The sequence below is a fragment of the Papaver somniferum genome, chromosome 10 (assembly GCF_003573695.1).
Source record: "Papaver somniferum cultivar HN1 chromosome 10, ASM357369v1, whole genome shotgun sequence".
NCBI lineage: Eukaryota > Viridiplantae > Streptophyta > Magnoliopsida > Ranunculales > Papaveraceae > Papaver > Papaver somniferum.
Genome location: NC_039367.1, coordinates 22,597,866 through 22,623,225, shown reverse-complemented (window position 1 = coordinate 22,623,225; position 25,360 = coordinate 22,597,866). Strand labels below are relative to the sequence as shown.

Below are 25,360 nucleotides of genomic sequence, written 5' to 3'. Positions count from 1 at the left end.
TTGTATGTGAATTCATACTTGTGTAAGTCCAAAATCCTTGAACTAAAGTATGCGTACTTTACTGGTTCAGGATATCCGGAAGCTAAGTCTGCGTACTTGTACGCAAACTGCCGGAAGTTTACATCCCGTGAATTTCTGGTGGAGTTTGTGAACTGAAAACAAACTCAAACCGGATACTTAAGTATGTGTACCGGTATGCATACTTGAGTGGGTTATTTTCTAAAAAAATTTATTCGTGAATTAAGACATATATAAACTAAGGAATGCATATTTGCAAACCGTGGCTATAATGTTCATGAATCGATTCGAGCGAATCAAAATCGTTTTTGCTTCGATTGTGTCTTGTATACTTCTATGAGTTCTAAGCAGTTGAAAAACTTTCTAACTAGTTCTATTGAGTCATTTGAACAAGTTATCGTGAAGATGAATAAGGTGGATATGAAAGTGCTTATATGGCTAACCACTTGGTTAACTAGTGTTAAACTAACTACTTGTACACACTTAGTTACGGTTACACAAACCTAAATGAACGTGCTTTCATTTGTGTATAATAAGCTAAGTTCGATCTAACGGTTGAAAGATATTAGCTTGAATCTAATCAGATTTTCATCTGACGGTGAATATTGAATGCTTTGTTACCAGGGTAACTTAGATTGCAAATGAGTGTCCAAACCGAAATAAATACACTGGGAACAAAGGTCTAGCTGCGACTCTTGATGAAATGCCTGACAACTATGATTCTAATGAAGACGAAAAATCAAGTGTTGCACTTCTTTGCGAAAATATTGATTTTGATAATTGTAGCAATACATACATCAATCTTGATATTCTTTCAGAAGAAAACTCAACCAATCTGGAAGAAAAAAATTGACCTTTCCGTTGGAAACTCTCTGTCTAATTTTCAGGTTCTACTTTGTGTCTAGCAGCTTGCACATCTCGGATACCTGAATCATATTCCAGGTTGACATGCTCATATTTTTCTCTCAAGGGTCATGGACTATCAAATTGTTACAAGTACAAACATAAATTGAGACACGTCAACAAACTTCAACGAATAGCAAATCGATTAGCAAATAAGCTCCAACTTGTTCAAAAGGCCGCTGAGGTATGTAAGATTTTATCTTCGTCAAAGAAGTTAGTTTCCAAGGATAAAACAAGACCATTGGAAAGAACGTTGTGGTCCAAACACTATGAGAAACAAGAATATGGTGGACATATTGTTGTTCATCCCAGCACAACTTAAATTGTGTTGGTTAGTGCGTCTTGTCTTATATGCCTGGTTAAAAGAGACAATATTTTGCACACCTCGAACTTTAAGAAAAGAAGGAAAAAAATATTTAGTTGTTTTGATTTTCTTTTGTTCGATTTTGCTCTGAGAACATTGTAAAGTCTGGAATTCATGTCGCTTTTCATATCTAATTGATATTGGAAAGGTCTTCCCTGGTTAATCAATAAAAGAGGGTTAAAATTGACAACTCTGCCTTTTATAGGGTGAGAGTTGTGCGTACGTGAATCCTTTGAGTGTACAAATGTTCCATAACCCTACATTCTTTTTTCCTTCCCTGAAACTCTTTTTAACTTAAGACTGCTTGTTGAGGTTAAATTGTGATTTCCTCTCACAAATCCGTACGCTTATGGATACTCCACGCATCATGTCTTCTAGTGGAAAAGATGTTAATATGATTATTAAACCATCAATCACGAAGGAAAAAGAAAGATCTCCGTTACCTTCAACTTTTAAAAGAAAAAGAAGGAATGTGAGGAAGCCAAGAGCTGTTCCTTCAAATTCTCAGAAGTTTTCTGATGTTCTTGAAGAGTTTAAGGAGACAAGAAAGGAGATTCAACAAATAAAGGCTTTTGTCATGAGAACTCTTGAAATTCAGAAGGCCCTGGTTCGACATCTTCATCCTAGAAGGTTTGTTGGAATTGACTCCTTTCTTCACAAACCATATGTTCCCATGGCTGTTGACGACAAGGAGTTCGGGGACGATAAAGAATTTTTCAGAGGTCTCAATGTCTAGAAAAAACTTCTTATGAGAATTTTATTCTTGTGTTTTTAAGAAGAATAACTAGAGTTTGGAATAGCCATTATTGTGATTACACATAGCTATGTCCAACGATTTTCATCTTCAATGTTTTTAGATTTATTTATTTAATTTGTTTAGAAGATGATTTTGCAGTATTAATCTGTATGGTTTTATATATTGCAATTTGTTATGGAATATGTGTGTTTGCGTCCGTGAACTATGATTGTCCCATACGTGGTCAAAAGTTAAGTCTTTCATATGTCGATATGCAAGTATTGATAAAAGATTGAATGAACTTTTGACAAGCAAAATTTAAGCCTTTATGTCATTATGCAAATATTTATGGAAGAAATGATGAGCTTTCGTTATCAAAGATTAAGTCTAGAGTTATTTAACGTTTGGTAACCAACAAATGTCCAACACCTAGCTTTGATACCCAGTATTTGAAATATTATCGGTCGGTACCTTGACCAATGATTGACTGTTAAATACTTCGGTTGACCAAATTATATTTCTTTTTTCTAATTTTTTCTTTAAAATAAAATAGTTTGACGAGTTTACCCCTAACAAAAACTGTCTTCTTCCTCGCTCTTTTGCTGTGTTACAGTCAACTAAGTGATACAACAATAATTTGAGTACTGCAAACAGGCGTGAGAGGGGGTATGGTATTCATCTATTTTTGTTTTTAGGTCTTCTTTTACAGCTCCATTCCTACCTAGAATTTCGAACCAGATGGAGACCCAAGTCTTCTAGTCTAGTACAAACTCATATACACCGCTTAATCCAACGGCAGTAGGATGTTTTCCGGCTCAAAAGCTTATTCCGAATTCTCTCTAACTTCCAATAGTCCAATACTATTTCCCTGTTTATCTCAATCCTCTAAATTAAGCTCCTAACTAGATGGTGGCAGAGACTTGGTTCGGGGAATAACATAAACTGCTAAAAGGTAAGGTGCTCATTCACGCCTTTATCCAAACACTTTGTGGTTCAAATGATAAATGATCAGGTTCTCTACTTGTGGCTCGATTAGTTGCCTCATACTCATAGCCCCAATATAAAATAAACCCATAGCCACAATGTTATCAGGACCCATAAACCTTCATAAATTCCAATCATTCATTATGGATTCAGTATGCTCCATTGGTCTGAAATCAACGATAACAGCTCAATTTGAGTGACCGTTCTCTTGCTATAAGAAATATGTTCAGATACTTCTCGATTCGAACTTAATTCCAACCACCCAGCTTTGATTTCATCTCATTCACAATGACCAATTTTTGTGTCGTTCTTGTCCAGTGGTACTCATATCATACGAACCCATCACAACCTGCTAAAACTAACCCACTGTCTCTTCTTCCTTACCTAATCGAACCAATAACATATCTATCCAACCCATTTGATCACCACCAGAACTCATGGGTCGATGGAGTCAACACACCCTCTCTTCACTGCAAAAAGGAAGAAGGAAGAACAGAATGACTTGGTCTCATTCAAATTATCATAGGAAAGACGTTAGAGATCTTTTAATTACTAGCTTTGTTGATATCGGATCTTCTTTTGGAACCGTCGGATTAGAGGTCATTTTTGGGTTTAAGAAAAATAAATTTATTATTAAAAATAATTAACAAATTATTAACAATAATTATTCTTTTACGAAGTCAATGGTTTAACTTAACAGTCCTTAACAAGTAAAGGTACCAACCGATAATATTTCAAATATTGAATACCAAAGCTAGGTGTTGGACATTTGTTGGGTACCAACCATTAAATAACCCTTAAGTCTATTGTATGTCATTGTGCAACTGAAAATAGTGATGAAAGATAGAATGAATCTTTGTTTATTCCGCAGTATTGATCTTCCCTGATCCGTATTTTTTTATGTATATACTGTGTGGCTCCGTAAGTTCTCATATGTTGAGAATTTCCGATTAAATTAACCATTGGTTGTCTTGTGGTTAATTTAATTGAGCATTTTAGATACAAATTCATATTCTTATATGATTTGTTGTTGTCCAAAGAAATCCTTCTTTTCTTGTGAAAGTAAGGTCGCTCTTATTTTTCTTTCGACAATGACATTTTATGGGGGGGAGTTCTTAATTGAACTTGTGCTTAATTGCCAAATCTTTGTGGGGAGTGCGGCTGTGGAATATTATAGGGTTATTTTGTATCTTTATAAAACTCCTTGATAAGTGCATTTAGTTTCGGCTATATGATTGCATCTAAAAAGTTGATATGTGCTTTCTTTTGGTCATGAAGTGTCTCTATGGAAATTTCATTAGGATCCCACTAGTTTTTGGACAAAAAGGAGGAGAATTAATGTGTAATTCAGACTACAAATACATATGATTTTTGGATCATTATATAAGGGGGAGTGGTTTTCATGTGAGATGAAGGGGAGTGATACATATAAGCATAGTATTGTTTTCAAAGTTGTGATACAATTGAACTTTGATACTGTGTAATAATACTATGACATTGTGTAACAATGATTGAGAACTTTCGTTTTCTCATTGTTATGGCTACGGATCTTCAACAACGATGATGCTGCATTGAATATCTTTGGAATCATTGAAGTACTTGGAAGTGACGAAGATTTCGAGTAATGTTGAAGAACCAAGGAGATCATGCACTTGGAAGAGAAGCTGCAAAGTTTATTTATTTTGTATTCCATATGTATTGATAGTTTTGTCACTAAAATTGACAAAGGCGGAGATTGTTAGAGCACTGCTCGGTCGAACTCGCAAGCATTGCTATCTCAAGCTTGTTTGTCAAGTTTAGTTGCCAAAACTATAATTCTTGATTTCTAGTCTACATATAGATAAGTCTCGAACTAGGATAGAAAGTGTAGTTCAGCTCTAGAGTCCATGGCGTTCATCATGCAAAGACGAAGAACTACTCAAGGAACTGGTGGAAATTCATCGACTAAAAGGTATGTAGAGAATTGAACTTATCTACCACTCAAAAGTATATCTACTCTATCTCCTATCTTGAGACAAAAGCCGTATTGCTATATAAACTTCGATTATACGCATTTGCTATTTCGAGCCGAGTTTATCTCGCTTATCTATTTCTAGAAATATGTGTTGGTAAGCTTGCATAAGAAATGCTTAACTTTTGGCAGAGTAGGAATAGCCCAAATCTTTTTCCAGAGCTTAGCTGCTTCCTCATCGAAGGTACTATTTACATTCTTCAATTCAACCACTTTCTAGAAGTCGACTTCACTGAAAACACCCCATTACGTGTCAACATCCACATTAATCTATCTTCAGAGTTATGTTGTATATTTATTTGCAATATTTTTGTTGCATCCTCTTCTGTAAAAAGATTTTGAACAATCTATGCCTTTCAAGTTTTAGTTTTCTGATCAATCAGTTCGCTAACATGGTTGTACTGCTCCACAATTTGAATATCTGCTGCTGGTATTGGTGGTGATTGTCTTCCTGGTATCCAGTTATCCAACCAAGTGCATACTCTACTGCCATCTCCAACAACCCGGAAACTGAATTGTCTCAAAAAATCCATGCTGCTGTGAATACTCTGCCAAGCCCACGTACTGTTTTTCTTTTTCTTAGCATGTAAAGCTGATGTATTAGGAAAGTATTTCTCCTTCATAGATTTTGCCCATAGCTGCTTCTCATGTTGGATTAATCTCCAGGCCGCCTTTACCAATAATGCTAAACACTTTAAATCTTTAAATCCCATACCACCTTCATGTTTATGTTTGCAGACATTAGGCCATCCAATTAGTTCTAAACCCTTACCATCATATTTATTCCACCAGAACTGCAGTTGCACGTTGTTCACTTCTTTAATTGTAGCATCTGGTATCTTGAAGATCCCCATATGGTTTGACGGCATGGTGTTTAACACCGAGGATATAAGGACAGATCTACCCACTTGATTAACAAATTTCCCTTTCCACCTAGTAAGCCTTGTCTTCATCTTATTCACTAGACATCTAAAAGAAATTGTTTTCTTTCAGTTTAGGAATAGTGGAATTCCAAGATACTTTTCATCCAGATTCATTTTCTTCATTTCCAGGCTTCTCAAGAGCATTCTGTAGTGCCTAGGATGAACCTGTTTAGAGAAGAACACTGCTGACTTCTGGAAGTTAATCTGCTGCCCAAATATCTTACTGAAATAGTTAATCACTTGAAGCAGATTATTAACTTTATGCATGTCAGTTTTTGCAAATAGAAGACAATCATCCGCGAAGAGCAGATGAGTCACTTGTGGAGCTTTTCGTGCGATTTTAATACCCTGAATCTTTCCTTGTTGTTCAGCCTGTGCTAATGCCCGAGTAAATACCTCCATTGTGAGTAGAAATAAATAAGGAGAGATGGGATCTCCTTGCCGTATCCCTCTTGTTGGTTTAAATGCCTTGCATGGTGCACCATTTAGAAGAACTTGTATCTCAGTTGTACTAACACATTCTTGAATTAGATTACACCATTTGCTGCAGAAAAACAAATGCTTCATAACCTTCTTCAAGAAGACTCACTCCACACGATCAAAAGCTTTGGACATGTCCAATTTAAGAGCCATGAAACCATTCTTTATTTTTTTTCCTTCTCATACAATAAATTAATTCATGAGCTAAAGTGATATTATCACTTATTTGTCGACCTGAGACGTATGCCGCTTGCATGGGAGAAATTATTTTGTCGAGCTGCACTTTTAGTTAGAATCTTCAATATCAGCTTGTATGTTGTATTACATAGTGCAAATCACTCGGAGACTGAGGAAGCTTGCATTTTGGAATTAAGCACAGATTTGTTTTGTTCATTTTTTTTGAGCATTCTGCCAGATATGAAGAAACTTCGAACCATGTTAATAACATCATCCTTAACTGTGCTCCAATTTGCTTGAAAAAAAATTGGTGGAAATCCATCTGGACCGGGTGATTTCCATGGCTACATCATCTTCAAGGTGTTAAGAATTTCAGTTTCATCTGGGATACGTGTGAGAGCCATATTATCAGCTTTAGATATGTATACTGGCAATAAGTTTAGAAGTTCCTCTTCATTGGAAGGATTGGTAGTAGACATAATATCTGTAAAATGATCATTTAGAAGCTTCTCCAAATTCTTTCTTCCCGTGCACTAGGTTCCATCTCTTTTTCTTAGTGATTCAATCCCGTGCACCAGGCAATAAGTCAGAAGCTTCTCCAAATTCTTTCTTCCCGTGCACCAGGTTCCATCTCTTTTTCTTAGTGATTCAATCCCGTGCACCAGGCAATAAGTCTAGGAGATTACTCTTCCATGTCGGAAGAGTAGAGAAAACTTTTGGTTTTTTTCTTTTTCTTTTTTCTCAGTAAAGCACTGTTTCAGAGAAGAGAGAGATTAACAATGAGGTTAAAGTTTGTGTATATACTTATATGAATGCAGTCATTGGAGGAGAAAAATCTGGTGTATATTTATGAATGCAATTCCACCCAACATGCATTTTTCCTAAAGCAAATCAACCACTGTCTATATACAATTGTATCAGCATGCTTTTATTAGTAAGATAATTTTTCCCATGTGCTCCACTTTCACGGCCGGGGTAGGCTTATGCTGCCGTGATCGATTCCTCGAAACCAGCAGGCTTATACTATAACTACCCATTCAAAAAAACAAAAAAAAAGAACAAAAAAAAACTACCCCTGCTAAGTGTTAAGATAGCCACGACAAAAAAAAAAACAATCACATTTTCGGGATGGAAGAGTGAATGATCAGAAGATAAGTTGAGTTTACGAGGATGTAAATAAAAAGGTACAATTGGAACCTGGAAGAAAAAAAAGAATCTAATGAAGGTACAATCAGTATCCTGAGCCATGCTTCAGAAAAAAAGAAAATCTTATTAGTAAACTTTTGCAAATTGTGTAAGTCATGTGCCAGGCATCCTATAAGGCACGAGTGACTAGCAACCCAAAAATAAAATCTTATTAGTAAAGATTTGAATACGAGAAAATATCCGGGCGAAATTGGGGCCTGCCACTTGATTAGGGTCTATTGCTACATGATAAAATAGGGTTATTAAGAAGTAATTCATGTAAACTCCTTATCCACTATTTTTGTTAATGTCTCATATGCCCTTTTTTAATTAGTGCTAATTCGAAAAATTATAAAGTGTTTAATCAAGTTAATTCTTAGATTAATTATGAATCACCACTTGTAAAAATTTTAATTTTTTTCAAAAGACTCGATCTATAATCGGTTTATGTTAGTGCATTTGTAAACCGATTTTGGGTTGGGTTTTCTGTAACTTATGATGTGAACCCAGAATCGGAGTTTGATCAATACCCACATAAACTGATTCCTAAAATCGGGCTTTTGTAATGCACATGTATACCGATTCTTAAAGTTAAAGAAATTTTCTTCTTAACAATCAGATTACATATATATACATGTAATCCGATTCTTAAAGTTACAGAACTTTTCTTCTTAGGAATCGGTTTTTATATATGTATCGTGTAAACCGATTCTAACAAAAAGAAAAAAACACAGGAAAACAATTATCTTTTCCATACCAAAATCAGGCTATGTGGGCATTAACGTAGACCGATTCTGGTTCAATTTCCTCCGACCAGAATGCCATCCAGAACAATCGGTCTTTGTGGGCATAAACAACAACCGTTTTTAAATGAAATCGGTTTACAAATGCATTGACGTAGACCTATTGTTATAAACCAAAAAAACTTTGATTTAAAAAAATTGTATTTTTTGAATGATTACATGTTATTGAAACCTACTATAGAGGATTGGGTTAATAGAAAAGTACTTGATTCGAGCTAAAACGAAAAATTACTTATTTTAGTGAATTTGGTGATTATCAACAATGTTTTTGATTTTAAATTCTTAATTTTGATGGAAATGGAAATGAAAGTGATTTGATTTGATTTAGTTTTTTTTTGTTATTAGGATTAAATGAGGATAAATTGGTAGTAGAGGATAAAATGGTAGTTTCATCAAACTTAGACACTCCTTATCATTTTTTATGGGGTGGATGAATAAATTCATAGACCCCAATTAAGTGGCACATGCCCCAATTTAACCAGGGAAAATATTTCCATGTTTAAAACTAAAAGAAATTCTCCAAAAAATTAATATCACCAAACAAAATTAAATATCATTTTCCTGAATTTCTATTGTCCCAAGTTGTTCTCAGTTTTCACTGTAATAGATATACCTTGGTTACTCCCACCAACAAACCATTTGAGTATCTCATGAACATCATTTTCTATTTTATTTTTATCTGACTCATTTGAATTTAATTTGTGGGTTTTGACTGAAATTACCTGAATCATTTGGATATGGTTCTATGTGTTTGTTTTTTTATGTCACGTCTGACTCAAATGATCCCAAATATAAAAGAGTCAATAACTTTGTCCCATGAGTTAAGGCATTTTATTCTCTAACTAAAACTGGTTCGAGTCAGGAGTTAGGTCTGAGTCAGTTCGCGAGTCAGATGTAACTAAAACTAAAATAAATGCTCTGACATCTGACTTGTGCTAAGTCATAAACGGAGCCATATCCAGACATTGAATCATCAAAAAAAAAAAAAACAAGCACCATGCAAGTATATACAAAATAATGTAAGCTTAAAACACTATGAGGAATTTCAATAAACAACTATTTCGCATACAAATCTCCACAACGCAACCACATGATTCTTAGACTCTTAAAGCACCATCTTTGCAAATGGAAGAGCATGACATGATTTATTAGAATCATTACTGTGCCTAGATATTATCAGAAGATCAAATCTTCTTTTTACTAGCCCTTCCAATTATTCGGATAAAATATGACATTAACAGTTAGTTAGGTTTTACCTTAAATACATCATGATTGAATTTGGCAAAGAAGAAGGAAATTAACATCCAATAAGACGTAATCGTCTAGAATGATTAAGTTTCAGACATGGTGAACTGAAAACCAGTGAGGGAGCTACGTATGGGTGGGGTAAAAAAAGAAATTTTATGAATACCAAATTATGATAACCATAGGTGTTGTAAAGCCATAAAGGTATCTCGAGTCAAGAACGGAGCAAGTAGTACCTTTTTTTAATTGGTCAAATTTCAATGACGAGATTTTTGTATAATGCAGTATTTTAGGCGGCTGCAGGTCGCTTCAAAATTTTGGAATTTCATCCTTTTTCGAGGAAATAATAGTGCCGCACTTGAAAAATATACTTCACTAACATATCTATTTATTTTATTTTTTTGCCTAGTCCAAAAGTTTATTAAAGATAAAAACGTAATGACAAGAATTACAAGGGATCGAAGAACCAAGACAAAAGACTCGTAATTAAAACTTTAAAGTAATAACATCACTTAAGAAAGAAAAAAACTATCTAAGTTAAGTACGAACTCCTCTCAATTTTCCTCTATGATCACTAATTCTATATAGTTTGTTTTTGGAGAAAATGGTAATCATAATGTCTGGATTCTCATAACGGTCATAAAATTCGCCATCTTCATCTTCATCAGAAGAATAACTACCACGAACAAGCTTTAGTGGAGGTTGAGTTTGATTTTCACTAGATTGAGTAGGCCTAGGATACCTACCCTTTTGAGCTTTGAGGTCCAAACTCCTAATATTCGGAGAAGCATCCTCTAAGATATTCTCCTCCAAATCAGTTTTACCGTCCAACATCACTCTGGCTAGGAGAGCAACGTCCCGCTTGGATTTCATGGCATCCAATCTTGCAAGGAAAGAAAGTTTCTTTCCGTCCCAACTGAATCCAATTCATCCATACCCATTTTGGCTGTTCCTTTATTTAGAAAAGAACTTTTTGAATTTCGCTCGTTATGAATCTCCAAAATGAATTCCAAATTAGAGTTAGCTTGTATTTCCAAAGTCGAGGTGTAGTATTTTCTTGCTTCTCTTTTTTTTTCTTCTAAATCATGAAATTTTATTACCAAAGGAAGCAAAAATATAACTTACAATAAGGCCAAACCCATTTCAAGGCATAGTCCCCAAAAAAAAAAAGAACCCAACAAGTAAGCCCAGATAAACAAAAGAGCAAAAAAAACCACTACTTTGTACTTGCAAAACAGAGCATCTATACATCAACATATACTTCTTCAAGAACTGAATCTGAAGTACACACCATCTTCACTTTCCAACTGAAGCAGAAAATTTGGTTTGTCTTCATAATACGTAACAGTCCCTCTTGCAAGTAAAACACTCTGTTTAACCATTTTATCAGCAGAAAAATTTATCTCCCTATATGAATGTATGAATGTGATCCTTGATATATGTTTTCTAATATTTTTCCATCTATTCACAACAATCCAGGGTATTCTATCATTGCTGAAAGCTAGCAAAACTGCTTTAGAATCAAGACCGAAGCAAACATTTTCATACCTTTTCTTCACAGCCCATTCACCAGCAACCACTAAGACCATTACTTCTGCTAGATAATTTGTTGCTACCCCCAAACCTCCAGAAGCTGCTCCCAAGCATCCACCTTGATCATTTCTTGTCACAAATCCCAAACCTGCATTTCCAGGGTTATCCTGTGATGCTCCATCACAACATATCAAAACTTATCCTCTTGCAGGTAATTTGAGAAAACATTGCTTTACTTCAGTCATATGAGTCGTAATTCCTTTAATTCCAAACTGAAGTAAAATTTGGAGATCATACATATTTCCCCATTTGGATCCTTTCATTCTTATCCCACACTCCCTTGTATAAAACATAATCCTCTGCTTGAATTTTTCAATGTTAGGCTCTTCATTCTCATAAATCTTCTTGTTTCTTGTATGCCAGAGTTCCACCATCACCTTGAAAGCACAATTATACCTGACTTCTTGAATTGCACAAATTTTACGCTTAGCAATTTTCAGAACATCCTCAAAAGATGAAGGATTAATAAAGCATAAGATACCTCCCAACCAATGCCATATCATTGTGCTAAATGTACACTTCCATAATATATGAACCATTGTATCTTGTGCATTGCCACACAAATAGCATTTTGACACTGTCATAAAACCTTTTTCCCTTACAGACTCCTCAGTGACACAAGCTCCTCTCAGAATTTTCCATAAATTGGTAGATGTATAGGGATGTATACATGGACTCCATACTTTCTTTGCCCAAGACTGTACTGGATATTTATTTCTTATTTGCTGAGCGGCATTGGAAACAAAGAATTTTCCATTGAGATCTTTCTCGCATATCAGTTTGTCAGGACACCACCAATTACTGGTACTTCATTTCTTTCAAAAAAATTGAACATTTGCTCTGGAATTTTCCATACACCATCTATAATTAAATCAGCTACTTTGAGCTCCATATTCACCTGGACATAATGATTAGTTGCATGTCTCTCAATTAAAGCATATTACTTGATCCATTTGTTCTGCCATACAAAAATTGATTTTCCATCACCCACTATCCATCTTTTGCCTTCATTTACTTCAGCAATGACCCATTTAATCACTGACCAAACATAGGATTGTTTGTAAGATGCTATCCATTCATTCTTCTTGTTCTTGTACTTTGCACTCATAAAATGAGCCCATTTCACCTCCTTTGTTTCAATTTTCCATAAAAGTTTCATTAACATAGCTTTATTCATCACCTCCAATCTCCTTAATCCCAAGCCACCTTCAGTTATTGGAGCATTTACTTCATCCCATTTGACAGTGATTAATTTTTTAACTGCAGGATCACCGGACCATAGGAAATTTCTGATAATTTTCGCACATTCTTTTATAACAGATTTGGTCCATTTGTAGACTACCATATTACATATGGGTATGCTGCACATAACATGTTTTACCAAATTTAATCTTGCAGAAAAAGCTAATAACTTTCCCATCCATCCAGCTAACATCTTCTGCATCAATTCCACCATCCCCCAAACTTGATATGATTTTACTCTACCAGGATTCAAGATAACACTCAATTAAGTATTAGGCAGCTATGAAAGTTCCATTTGCAGATAATCAACAATCCCATTTCTTCTTGCATTTGAAACTCCCCCTACAAAACACTTGCTTTTGTTTCTATTCACAACTTGGCCAGATGAAAGTTGATACTTGCTTAATAAGCTCATCAATTTATCCAAAGATTTCTTGTGGCCATTGCAAAAGATGAATATATCATCAGCAAACATTAAATGTGAAGGTTGGCAGTTACCTCTAGTTACCATTGCTTGTATTTTGCCCTCCTGCACCAGTTGTTATAAATTTCTGCTAAGAACTTCCTCCAAGAATGAATAATATGGGTGACAAAAGATCAGCTTGTCTAAGGCCCCTCCCAACACCAAAAAAACCACAAGGGCCACCATTGACAAGTACAAAGATCATTGCAGACTCAAAAAAATATCTGATCCAACTGATACCAATTTCAGAGAATCCAAACCTTCTAAGCACTTCAAACAAGAAATCCCAACTCAAAGAATAATATGCTTGAGTTATATCCAGTTTAAGTCCAATATTTCCTCATTTTCTTTTAATGTTCAGTTCATTAATCATTTCAGAAGCTAACACAATTTTATCGTGGATAATCCTCCCTTTAATAAAAGCAACTTGTTGGGGAGATATTAATCTCTCAATCAAAGTACTTACTCTAGTAGTAATTATTTTGGTGGAGATCTTGCAAAATGAAATTTGCTAAGCCAATAGGTCTATATTGCTCTGCTCTTCTTGCATCCTGAATTTTAGGAAGAAGAAATAGAAAGTTGGAATTTAATCCTTTAGGAATGAACCTGTGATTCTAACAGTATTGAATTGCTTCAATTAATTGTCCACCAATAATTTCCCATGAAAACTTATAGAAACATCCAGGAAATCCATCTGGTCCTGGAGCACTATTTGGATTCATGCCAAAAACAACTTCTTTAATCTCCATTTCAGTGGGAATAGCATCTAGAAATTTATTGTCTTCATCATTTAGAATCTTAGGAATTGCTCCCATTATCTCCTCAGGAATTGTAACATTCTGGTGCTCAAATTTCTTTGTATAATGTGCCACCAAAATATTTTCAATTTGTGCTTGTTCTGTAACTACATTGCCCTCTGTACTTTCCAGCTCTGTAATATTGTTTTGTGATTGCCTTAACTTTATGGATGCATGAAAAAAAGATGTATTAGCACCACATTCCTTTATCCATTTTACTCTAGATTTAGCTCTCATTAACTCATTATATTGATGAGAAGCAATTTCATGTTTTCCTCTTGTTGTAACCAAATTATTAAGTAATTCAATATTTTCAGGATCTGCATCAGATAATAACGAAGTTGCAAGTACTTCATCTTATGTAGTTTTTACTTTGATTCTGAGATCACCAAACACCTCCCAATTCCACGTCTTTCATATTTGTTTTAGTCTTTTCAATTTATTTAAGAACGAAAGATCTGGATTACCTGATATTTCTTCATTCCATGCATCCATAATTACTTCAAGAAAACCAGGATGAGAAATCCAAATATGTTGATATCTGAAAGGAGCATTCACAGGTTTAACAGTATTCATAACATAACCAAATAAGGGACCATGATCTGATGTGCCTCTGATACCCACTTTATAAGACCAACCATCAAATTTTTCCAACCATTTAAGGTTATAGAATGCTTTATCAAGATCAGATAAAATTATTTTTTTTCCAGCTCTATTATTGCACCAAGAAAATTTGATTCTAGTTCTTGTGGCTTGAATTAAATTAGATGACTCTAAGGAATCTCTGAAATCCTGCATTGACACTTTGAGTGGTCTTCTACCTCCAAATTTTTCATCATAACTCAATAATACATTGAAGTCCCCAATTATCATCCATGGGTAATTCATTTGACTAACATCAAACAGCTCTTCCCATAATTCTCTTATGTCCACAGTAAGACATGCTGCATGAATTCCATTTACCATCACATCTCCAACTTTAACAGTAATGGGTTGGCTTGAAGATGATACCACAACTGGTCTAGATAAAGATGAATTCCAAAAAAGCCATATATTACCCTTTGAAGTATCACTAGAATTATGAATAATCGTTTTGCTCATTCCAGCTAGATTCAAACACTTAATTCCACTACTAGAAACTTTTATTTTTGGTTCAGCTGCCCATAGTAATGAAGGACTAAATTTTTTTACTAAATTCCTCAATTTATCTTTGGCTTGAATTCTTTTCAAGCCTCTGATATTCCAATATAGTACTTTCATTGAGAAAGAGTTAACTGAGAGGTATTAGTTCTTCCCACACTAACATTTGACTTAACTGAAGTACTTGCTTGCCTCCTAGTGATAACATTAGGAACACCTTTCGCATTTTTCCCTTTAGCAGGTTTGCTAGTTACTTTAGAAAAAATTTGATCCTTTTTTTCAGCAACCTCTATTAAAGCTTGAAATTTACTGGGAGAAGCAAAACTTTTACCTGAATTAAGAATGTTATTCACTTTTCTGAAGTTGGGATTAGAGCTAGTTACTTCCTTCCATCCATATGAACTTGTTACCTCTGTATTTATATTTGATAAAACTTGAGCTTTTAATACCTCATTTGAGACATTCATTGCTCCTTGTTTAGGCTCAGCATCTCTACTATTAACTTGCTCTGGAACTATTATGTTAGATGGTATCTCAATAACATAATGTAGAGACTGCACACTTGCACCCACATCAATAATTTTGTTCACGGATAAAGTAGGAAAATCATTTGGTGACTCCAGTAAACTAGTAAAACCTTTCTCCTTATTAAGTGAAGGAGTAATATTCTGAATAGGATGAATTATTGCATCCACTTCTTCTTCAACATAACCTTTACTTGCCTCCAAGTTGGAACTAGAAGGAAAACAAATATCAAATCCATCTGAGCTTTGAATTGTGACTTTTTTTGGAGTGTACCTCCACTGAGGTTTCTGTACATTGTTATTCTTCACTCCTTGATTCTGTTCCTTCCTTGCAACTCTGCACTCAGTTACCAAGTGACCCACAATTTTACACTTACTACAAAATTAGGTAGTTCGGATATTCTAATTTCTTGCTCAAATTTACAGTACTTCGGTTCAACTACTTCCTTATTTGGAATTTTATTTGCAAGATCAATTTCCACCAAAATGCTAGCATAATATCCAATTTCTTTTTTCAAAGTTGTAGGATCACTATGAATTGGTCTACCAATAGCATTTCCCATAGACATAAGAATGTCTACTCTCCAATATTCACTACTAAGACCAGGAAATAACATCCATACAAAAGCACTTGTAGATTTTTGTTGCTCTGGCTTAAAATCACGTTCCAAATATCGAAGTTTCAGATATTGAGATTCAACCTCCCAGAAACCCTCATACACAAATTTCATATCCACCTTATTCTGTAGTTTGATAATAAAAAAAGCCTTTTCCAATAGGAATGAATTGACATTTACCTGTAAGAGTCCATTGCTTCCTTAAAATTGTTTCTGCAACTGATATCTTCAATTTCACAAAATCCAGCCTTCCAATCAAGCTAAACCTACATTTATTAACACTCTCATCAATAATCTCAACAGGGATAAACACTGATGGACAAAGAATCATTGGGACAAAATTATTTTCTGGGCTAATTTTTTTTTTTGAAATCTCAGATTTCGATCGAGAATTTGAGTTTTCCTCAATCGATTTCCAGTTTAAGACATATTAATGATGTTTAATTGAAGAAAATGGTTAGGAATTAGCTCTCACTAACACCTGAATCGATTTTTTCACCTGAATTGATGATGAAAAATCACAGAGAACGAGAAAAAACTGAAGAAAAAAGTCACCGTTTCGATCGCCGAGTTGCAGAGCACGACTCGGACTGACTCACTCAGATCTCTCTTTCTTGCTTCTCTTAAATATAGCCCACACATTTATTAATAGTAACCCAAAAAGTAGAAGTTAAAATGAAAATCCAAACACGTCTTAATTTTTACTAACAATTAAAACTTAAAATTCTTCTTCTTGCTCAAAATCAAAATCAAAATAAACTTTAACTTCTCTTTTATATCATACTTCATCATATTTCAAATTAGTTATAATTGTTCTTTTATAATTCTACAACAACATCAATTGAAGCAGAATTAATTTAGGGTTTGATTCTTTTCATAGGACCATTTTCCTAAAACTCCATAACACAATTTATAAAAGAAATTCTCTAAGATGATTTTTTTCTCAATCATGATTGCACCAAATTTGATTGAGAATATTGATTATTTTTCAAAAATATTAATCATATTAAATATCTTACATAAAATTAATTATGAAAATTAGATAATTAAATATGTTTTTTTTGGTGATTTAATGATCATCTTAATATTTTGGACTATGTATAATAATTATGTATAATTTTATGGGCTATGTGTAATGATTTTAAAGTCTATCCGGTTAATAAAACACTTGTATTTTGTGGGTTATGGTTACTCAAAACACAACCAGAACTTTCATGGGCAGAAATGTCCTCTTTTCAGACCAACTCACTTGGCTTTCCTTGCATATTAACGTCATCTCTCCCTTATACATAAGAAGAAATTGGATATCTTTGCAGTTTATTGCTCTTTCTCTTCGCGATGTACTTGTAGTTGATGTCCTTATTTGTATTAGGGTCTTGATTATCTTTTATTTTGATGTTTTTATTATTTTTGTAAGCGAACATGTGATCATTGTTTTGATTTGAATGAATTCAAATATGTTAATTGTCCCAAAAAAAAACGTCATAACTCTCTGAAAAATCTTGGAAATATTCTCTCTTCCAAATATGGATCCGTGTGATTTTTGGAAACCAATTTTGCTTCCAAATTCGAGTCATTAAGATTTGAGGGATTTACTGTTTAGTCCAGAAAACCCGACCCGAGTTACTGGCTAGTCCAGCGCCAAAAAATATTTACTCCCTAATCCATTTTTTTTTGAAAAGAGTAAATTTACTCTACTAACCCTAGTATATAACATTACGCATAATAATACATATGTTACTACATATTACATATGTAGTATACTTGTGTACTAGTAGTAATTAGTAGTAACTAGTATGTAGTATGTAGTAATAACATATGTAGTATGTAATATACTAGTAGTAACTAGTATGTAGTATGTAGTAATAACATATGTAGTATGTAGTATACTAGTAGTAACTAGTATACTAGTAGTAATATGTTATGTATTGATACTACATATTGATATGTAGTATGTTATGTATTGATACTACATATTGACATGTAGTATGTTATATATTGATATGTAGTATGTTTGATATGTAGTATGTTATATATTGATATGTAGTATAGTATACTAGTAGTATATACTAGTAGTATACTAGTAGTAATTAGTAGTAACTAGTATGTAGTATGTAGTAATAACATATGTAGTATGTAATATACTAGTAGTAACTAGTATGTAATATGTAGTGTGTAGTATACTAGTAGTAATATGTTATATATTGATACTACATATTGATATGTAATATGTTATGTAGTGATACTACATATTGACATGTAGTATGTTACATATTGATATGTAGTATGTTATATATTGATACTACATATTGATATGTAGTATGTTATGTATTGATACTACATATCAAAAAAAAATTGTTATGTATTGATACTACTAGTTTTCTAGTTTACTAGTATACTAGTATACTATACTATAGTAGTATACTAGTATACTAGTTTAGTATAGTAAAGTAGTTATATAATTTACTAGTAACAATAAGATATTTTTGTTACTACTAGTACAGTACATATTAATATGTAGCATCACCGTATTGATCTAGTATGTAGTAACATACTACTAGTAACATTTACATGTGTTGATACTAATTAGACCTTGAAGGGTGTTTTAGGAATTTATAAAATACACTTTATAGTCTCCACGAAGTTTTTGGACTAGAGAGTAAATCTTTTCCACGGGTGGACTAGCCATTAATTGGGTCTACTAGAACTGGACTATCCAGTAATTCCTACTTAAGATTTTTCAAAGAATCTTTTGAGACCAAATCCCGTTGATTTTTTTCTATGTTTTGCGTTGACAGCAAGACCGAATCCTAAGCAATTTCGTCTACCTTGGGGTCTGTTTGTTTTGGATTGTTAGCAAGCTTAGACATCCTTTTAGCTTCTCTTTTAGCACTTACCTTGACGTCCATTTCATCCCAATCTTTAGAATCAAATATTTGTTCATTTTGATCCCACTATGGACTCAACAAACAAGAAAAACGGATGAACAAACCCACAAATTTATTGGTTTGTTGAGTGAGTTGGAAGAAGAGACACGCGTGTGATGGAAAACCGGAAGTTGAAAGGAAAAAGGATGGTGATGATGTTTGACCGCCCCTTGGTTTTCTCTCTCTAAAATTCGGTTATAATATTTAGGCTTTTTTTTTCCTGAAACAAGAGATTTTATTGAATAGAAGAGTTTAGACTGTCACATGGGAGGCATCTATATATAACTGATTCCTGATCTCATGAGGTGAATGATTACCCTAAAAATTTGTAACTCTATCTACTCTAGCTAGTTTAGATAGGATATCGGCTAACTTATTTCTCTCCTTTGGAACATGATAAAGTTTCCAGGAGATAAAAACTGAAAAAAAAAATTCCTTAATATCACTAATATAATGATGCAGCCTCCAATCAATGGAACCATTTAAATTGTTGACAGCATCTACTACTACTTTTGCATCCAACTCAAAGTGTACTTTGTCCATCTTTAGCTCTTTCGCCTATCGAACAACTTCCCACAGTCCCATACACTCAGCCTGTTCCGCGCTAGTGATTTCTCCCAGGTGGACACTTTTTGTTGCTTGTTGAGTACCTACAAAATTCCTTATTGAAAAATGAGGGTACCCAAATATACCATAATCTTAAACTTTTCCACCTATAAGTCCTCTTACCGAAAGTGATTTCCTATGGACTGAGTCGAGACAATACAACGAATCGGTATTCACACTTTGTGTGATCGTCTATGGGTAAGAGATCGAGAAAATACAACAATCAAAGTGTGATTACTTGATAATAGGTTCGGACTTAGCCAAACTTTATAGGATCACTATCAATACGGAGTTAACGTTTATGTAATTTATTTTAAATTATAATAACAAAAATTATAATTGCATAAAAAAAAAGTAAACGGCACAACAAGATTTTGTTAACGAGGAAACAACAAATGCATAAAAACCCCGGAACCTAGTCCAAAATTGAATACTCTCAGGATTAAGCCACTATACAAAATCACACCAACTTTGTATAGTTGAGACCAAGCAACTAAACCTATAGTTCACCTAGTTTCTTCAGTATCCCTGCGCTTCCGACATTCAATAAGTGCACGCACTGGAACAACTCCTTTGATTCGTATTCCAAACAGTAAAGGAACAAAAAATTTGTTCGGTAACAACTCTATTCAATCTCAGTGATATGAGTTAGACAAAGGCTCTTCTGTTTAATCCAATAAACTCTTTTGTCGGGTTTAGATCTATCTATCCAATAACTACCAAATAGCGGAGTTTAGATTTTGCAATCAAATATAGGATGTACCAAGATACTATATAGTGAACCCAATCTACGCAACTAATCAATCCAATCTATCAAGGATAAATTGATTATAGTTGGATCCCAACCGATCAAGTTTTTTGCACACCAAATATTATGAAACCAATAAGAAATCTTCTTTGTCTTCACATCTTCTTAAATCTTCAATAAACACCTGCACACCACAGCTTGAATCTCTTGTGATCAATCATGCACAGAATGGAGTCTGTTAACAATGGATTATCACGAGATATCTTTAGATCTACAAACAGTTCTAAAGATCCCGTCGACACTTCGATCTAGTTTGAGTGAATCTTATATCAGAAGAGAAGATTCTTAAGAATAAACAAACTAGGTGCAATCAAAGTTCAACAACCGTTAGTCAATCAAATAAAATCGAAAACTAATAATACTGCAATTATCTAGTTTCCCACCAACGGTACTCGTAGAGCTTCTTGATCCCGCAGATGTCTTTAAACGAGCGGATGTAAGAGATTTCGCCTAATTAGGGTACTTTTCTCTCCGAATAGACCTCTCCACCATTAACAACACAACAAGGTTGAAAAATTGCACCAAAATTTTGTTTTTAATCCAAAAACACTTGATACCAAACAATAAGAAAGATATCAAACAATAGTTTTTCTTGACCGGAAACAATTGAATCATACACACACACATCCATATACACATAATGGAATAAACATCAATTTTTACAAATTTTGTTAAGCAAAAGAAAAATATATGCAATAAGATCAGGATTTTCTTAAACAGGAAAACGATTAACTGACAAATTCTTTACCTCGGATTCCGCATCCTCTTCTTCCCAGAAAGATATATTGTTTGTGGGTGAAAACTGTTTCTGCTGGTTTTGGTAATTTTGGGTATGTGGATGAGAAACAAATCAAAACCCTAAACAATGCACTGCACGGGAGTACTTTTGATTCGAGAGATCAATCTGTACAATCCTAGCTTAAACCAAGAAATGTTCGTTCCAGGCTTTCTTCGGTCACAAAGTGAAGGAGAAGGGTTGGTCTTAGGGAGGGAAGCGAAGAGAGTGTTGAGACCAGAATGGTTAATTCTAAAGATGTGGCTTGTTTTATGACTTGTATCAGAAAGTGGAACTGGCTTGCAGAGTGAAAAGCTATCAGTTCTTGGTGATTTCTGGATACTATGTTGTTGCCAACCAAAAACTTGTTATTTGGTGGAAATAGGTGAAGCCTATTTATACAATTCATATTGAAACGTACCCTGGTCTCGTAGGAAGTAGAAACGATTGAGTGGTGGAAGAATAGAGTAACGTATAACTGTCAGAAACCCATGCTTCCATGATGAAGGAAGTGGATCCGTTTACACCCGTTACTTCTTGCCGCCACTAATTGTCCCGCTTCATGACACTTTCTTATAACGGGCGAATTGCACGCCGCATGCTGTAAACCGCCAGACCAATACCCTGATGAGTATCCCCCAGTTTGTGACATGTTTGATGTCTCGAGTGTTTTCGTGGAAAACGTGTAGCAGGTTGCTATGTGCGGCAAGTCAAAGTCAAGAATCTTGCCGCGGGAAAATAACATGTGATGCTATTAGGCACGTCTTGGCTGGTCGCCTAAAACTTTCCACTAGTCCACCAGTTCAATGGCGAAATTGGATGGCTGAGATTGCATCTCATGAGGAAGGGTAGCTGTTGATTATGGCTACCTTCTATTGGCGCCTGGTAATGGTACAGTGGCGTTTTTGGTGTATGCCAGTGGAACTGCGGTATGACTGGCATAGCTCGTGCATGCCAGTGGAACGGTGGTATAAGTGCCGCCTGGCGTAGCCATGGCCACGAAATTTAAACGGCTGGTCGCCTAAAACTTGCCACAAGTCTGTTAGTTCGGTGGCGAATTCGGATGGTTGAGATTGCATCTCGTGAGAAAGGATGGTCATTGATTATGGCCATATCTTGTTGTATAGCAAAGTGGCGCCATTGGCATAGTGGCTTCTGGCGTATCCATGGCATAGCGGCATGCCAGTGGCGTAGTCGTGGAAGCTGTTTTGGTATATTGGTGTTAAACCCAAATATGGCTCTGGCAACATTGGCTCTGTTGTTAAGTTAAACTAAAGGCCTTAGGAGAATCACTTAACCTAGTTGGCATGGCGACTTTAGCTAAACTAGGGTTTGGCGTATCGAAACCTTAATTAGCATGTGCTGTGGCACGGCGGCGTGGCTGACATAGCTGGCGCATGCCAGTGGCACGATGATGCAAGTAGCGCCTGACGTAGCCATGGCCGCTAGATTTTGGCACATTGGTGTTAGACCCGAAATGTGGCGTGGCAACATTGGACTTGTTGCCACATCAATCCCAATGCTCTAGGGAACGTTACTTGGCTTGGTTGGCGTAGCAACTTTGCTAAATTAGGGTTTAGCATGCCGAAACCCTAATTAGTGTGTGGCATGGCGCTTTTTGTGCAAACGGTGCCATAGTTGTGCTAAAGGATCTATAGCAAGGCCATGGTGTGGAAACGACCACAGGAGTAAGGATTTTCGTGGGTGGCTATGATATGGCGCCATTGCTAGGGCTTCCTGGGTCCCACACAGCTCGTGGAATGTTGTGGGGTCGAAGTGGCATAGTTTGTGCCACGACTGGAAATTAGGGATTTCGTTAATGCAGAGTCGTGCTTCTGACTAGAAAACCCTAATTTAAGTTTATCATGGTGTCGGCCACGAATATGAGGTAAGTTAGCACGCAAGGCGCTATTTATGGCATGTTTTGGTATGCCGCTCATCTCATTGGAGCAACATGGCACGTTTGGCATGTTGGCGCGGTTTTTGGAAAGCCAATTGTCTTCGTGACCATGTGGCGCAGTTTTCCCTTTTTAGCACTGTGGCAAGTTTAAAACAAACTGATTGGTCAAAAAATAGGGTCGTCCAAGCATGGGTGTGGCTACACTTCTGGTGTGAGTGTGGCGGCTTTAGAGCGACCTGATTTATCGATGGGAAATGGGGCCGTCAAGTATAGGCCCATCCACAACTTATGTGCGTGTGGCGAGTTTAAGGCGACCTGATTGGTCGAGGGAAATAGGGCCGGTTTAGGATGGGGCGTGGCCAATGGAAAATGGCGTCGGCTGGCTTAAGGCATGGCCACGTCTCCCTTTGTTGCTGTTCCTATCCTGCGGCTCCTTGTTTTCTGATTCTGGACAAGATTTTGCGCCTACTAATCCATGGAGAATTAATTACCTAGTTTGCCTAGGCTTAAATTTCGACAAGCAAGTTATGATATACTGGTCAAGGCGCAAAATCCTAACTTTTGCAAATTAGTCAGGGTAATCGATTGAATTCTATGTGTTGACAAAGAGTTCTTTTAAGTTCATTGCCAGAGAGCAGCATGCTTTCTGACTGAATACCTTATGCAAATACCTTATCCTTGATATTTGGAAATTTTTGCTACTCTGCTGCGAGTGAACACAAATTGTCATGTCATATCAACATTAAGGGTTCAGCCGAGGAACATAGAACAGAAAGCATTCAAAGAAACTTATATTAAGTGAATATAGGCAAGGTGCCAAAATTTACAGAATATCTGGGATTGTTGCTACATGCACCATTCTTGGTAAATTTCATAAGAAATTATTGAGTTGCTCAATGAATGTGCCAGTGAATAGGTTGAACACTCATCACTTTTACATGGATCCGTTTATTTGCAGAGTGACGGCATATTAAATGCAGGATTTTACAATTTTAGCCATGAACTAAAAGCCACCATCAACATTAAGTCCCCTGCTTAGCACGTAACAATGACATTGTTGCGGGGTAAGCATGAGACAGTGACAGAAAAGAGTAAAATCGAAAGGGAAAGACGTAAAGAGATTGTTAGGGAAATTCGACTAGCTTTTGGCGGAAGGCATGGGAAGTCTGTGATCCTTGTATTGGCGACTATGAGTAATTCCGAATTGGCCATAGGGTGCTGGTGTTGGTGCTGGAATTCTGGCTACTGATCGGCAGAGATGGCGCTGCGACTTGGTCCACGAATTGGTGGATGGCGCTAGATGGCTAGGTCATAGAACGTATGGAGATGGCGCTTGGATTCAGTCAGTGGAATGACGGAAACTGGCTTTAATCCGCGGAATGGTGGAAATTTGCTTCAGTCCGCAGAATGGTGGAGACTGGCTTCAGTCTGCGGAATGGTAGAAACTGGCTTCAGTCCGCGGAATGGTGGGAACTGGCTTCAGTCCACGGAATGGTGGGAACTGCACTTGGCTGGCTAGGAGCGCGTGGAGATACCGCTGGCTAGGAGTGGTAAATATGGCTTCATTCCGTGGAACGGTGGAAACTGGCTTCAGTCTGCGGAATGGTGGAAACTGGATTCAGTCCGCGGAATGGTGAAAACTGGCTTCAGTCCGCGGAATGGTGGGAACTGCACTTTGCTGGCTAAGAGCGTGTGGAGATGGCGCTGCTACTTCGGCCACGGAGCGGTGATGATGGTGCTTCAAATTCGACCACGGAGCGCTGATGGTGCTGCAACTTCGACCACAAACTGTTGATATTGGTGCTCGGAACGCTGGCGCTTGATTGACTACAGAGTGCTGGTGCCATGGAGCGTTGGCGCTGGCCTGACCATGGAGCGTTGCAGGTTGAGCGGCTGGTGTTCCTCGTGTTGGCGCGCTGCTGGTTCGGCCATGGAGCGGAGATATTGGCACACGTCTTGTTCGGCTATGGATCATGAGTGTGATACACCCAGTCATCTATTCCCGTTCGTGGAGCAAGGAGGAATCATGCTTCTTTTCAAACTCTAGAAACTCCGTTCGTATGAAAAGGGGTATCGACCCTCTTCCTTTTTTGTTGCTCGTCCGGCTCCGTGCTTTTGTATGTAGCGTCCGGCTCCTCT

General features: G+C 36.1%; 1 protein-coding gene across 1 annotated transcript; it reads right to left on the bottom strand.

Annotated features, from left to right (window-relative positions):
* Positions 1 to 5,372: 5,372 nt before the first annotated feature.
* LOC113315394 (uncharacterized mitochondrial protein AtMg00310-like) lies at positions 5,373 to 5,969 on the bottom strand. Its single transcript, XM_026563679.1, has one exon. It carries the CDS (start codon positions 5,967 to 5,969, stop codon positions 5,373 to 5,375), a length of 597 nt encoding a protein of 198 aa, XP_026419464.1.
* Between the last annotated feature and the right edge of the window lie 19,391 nt (positions 5,970 to 25,360).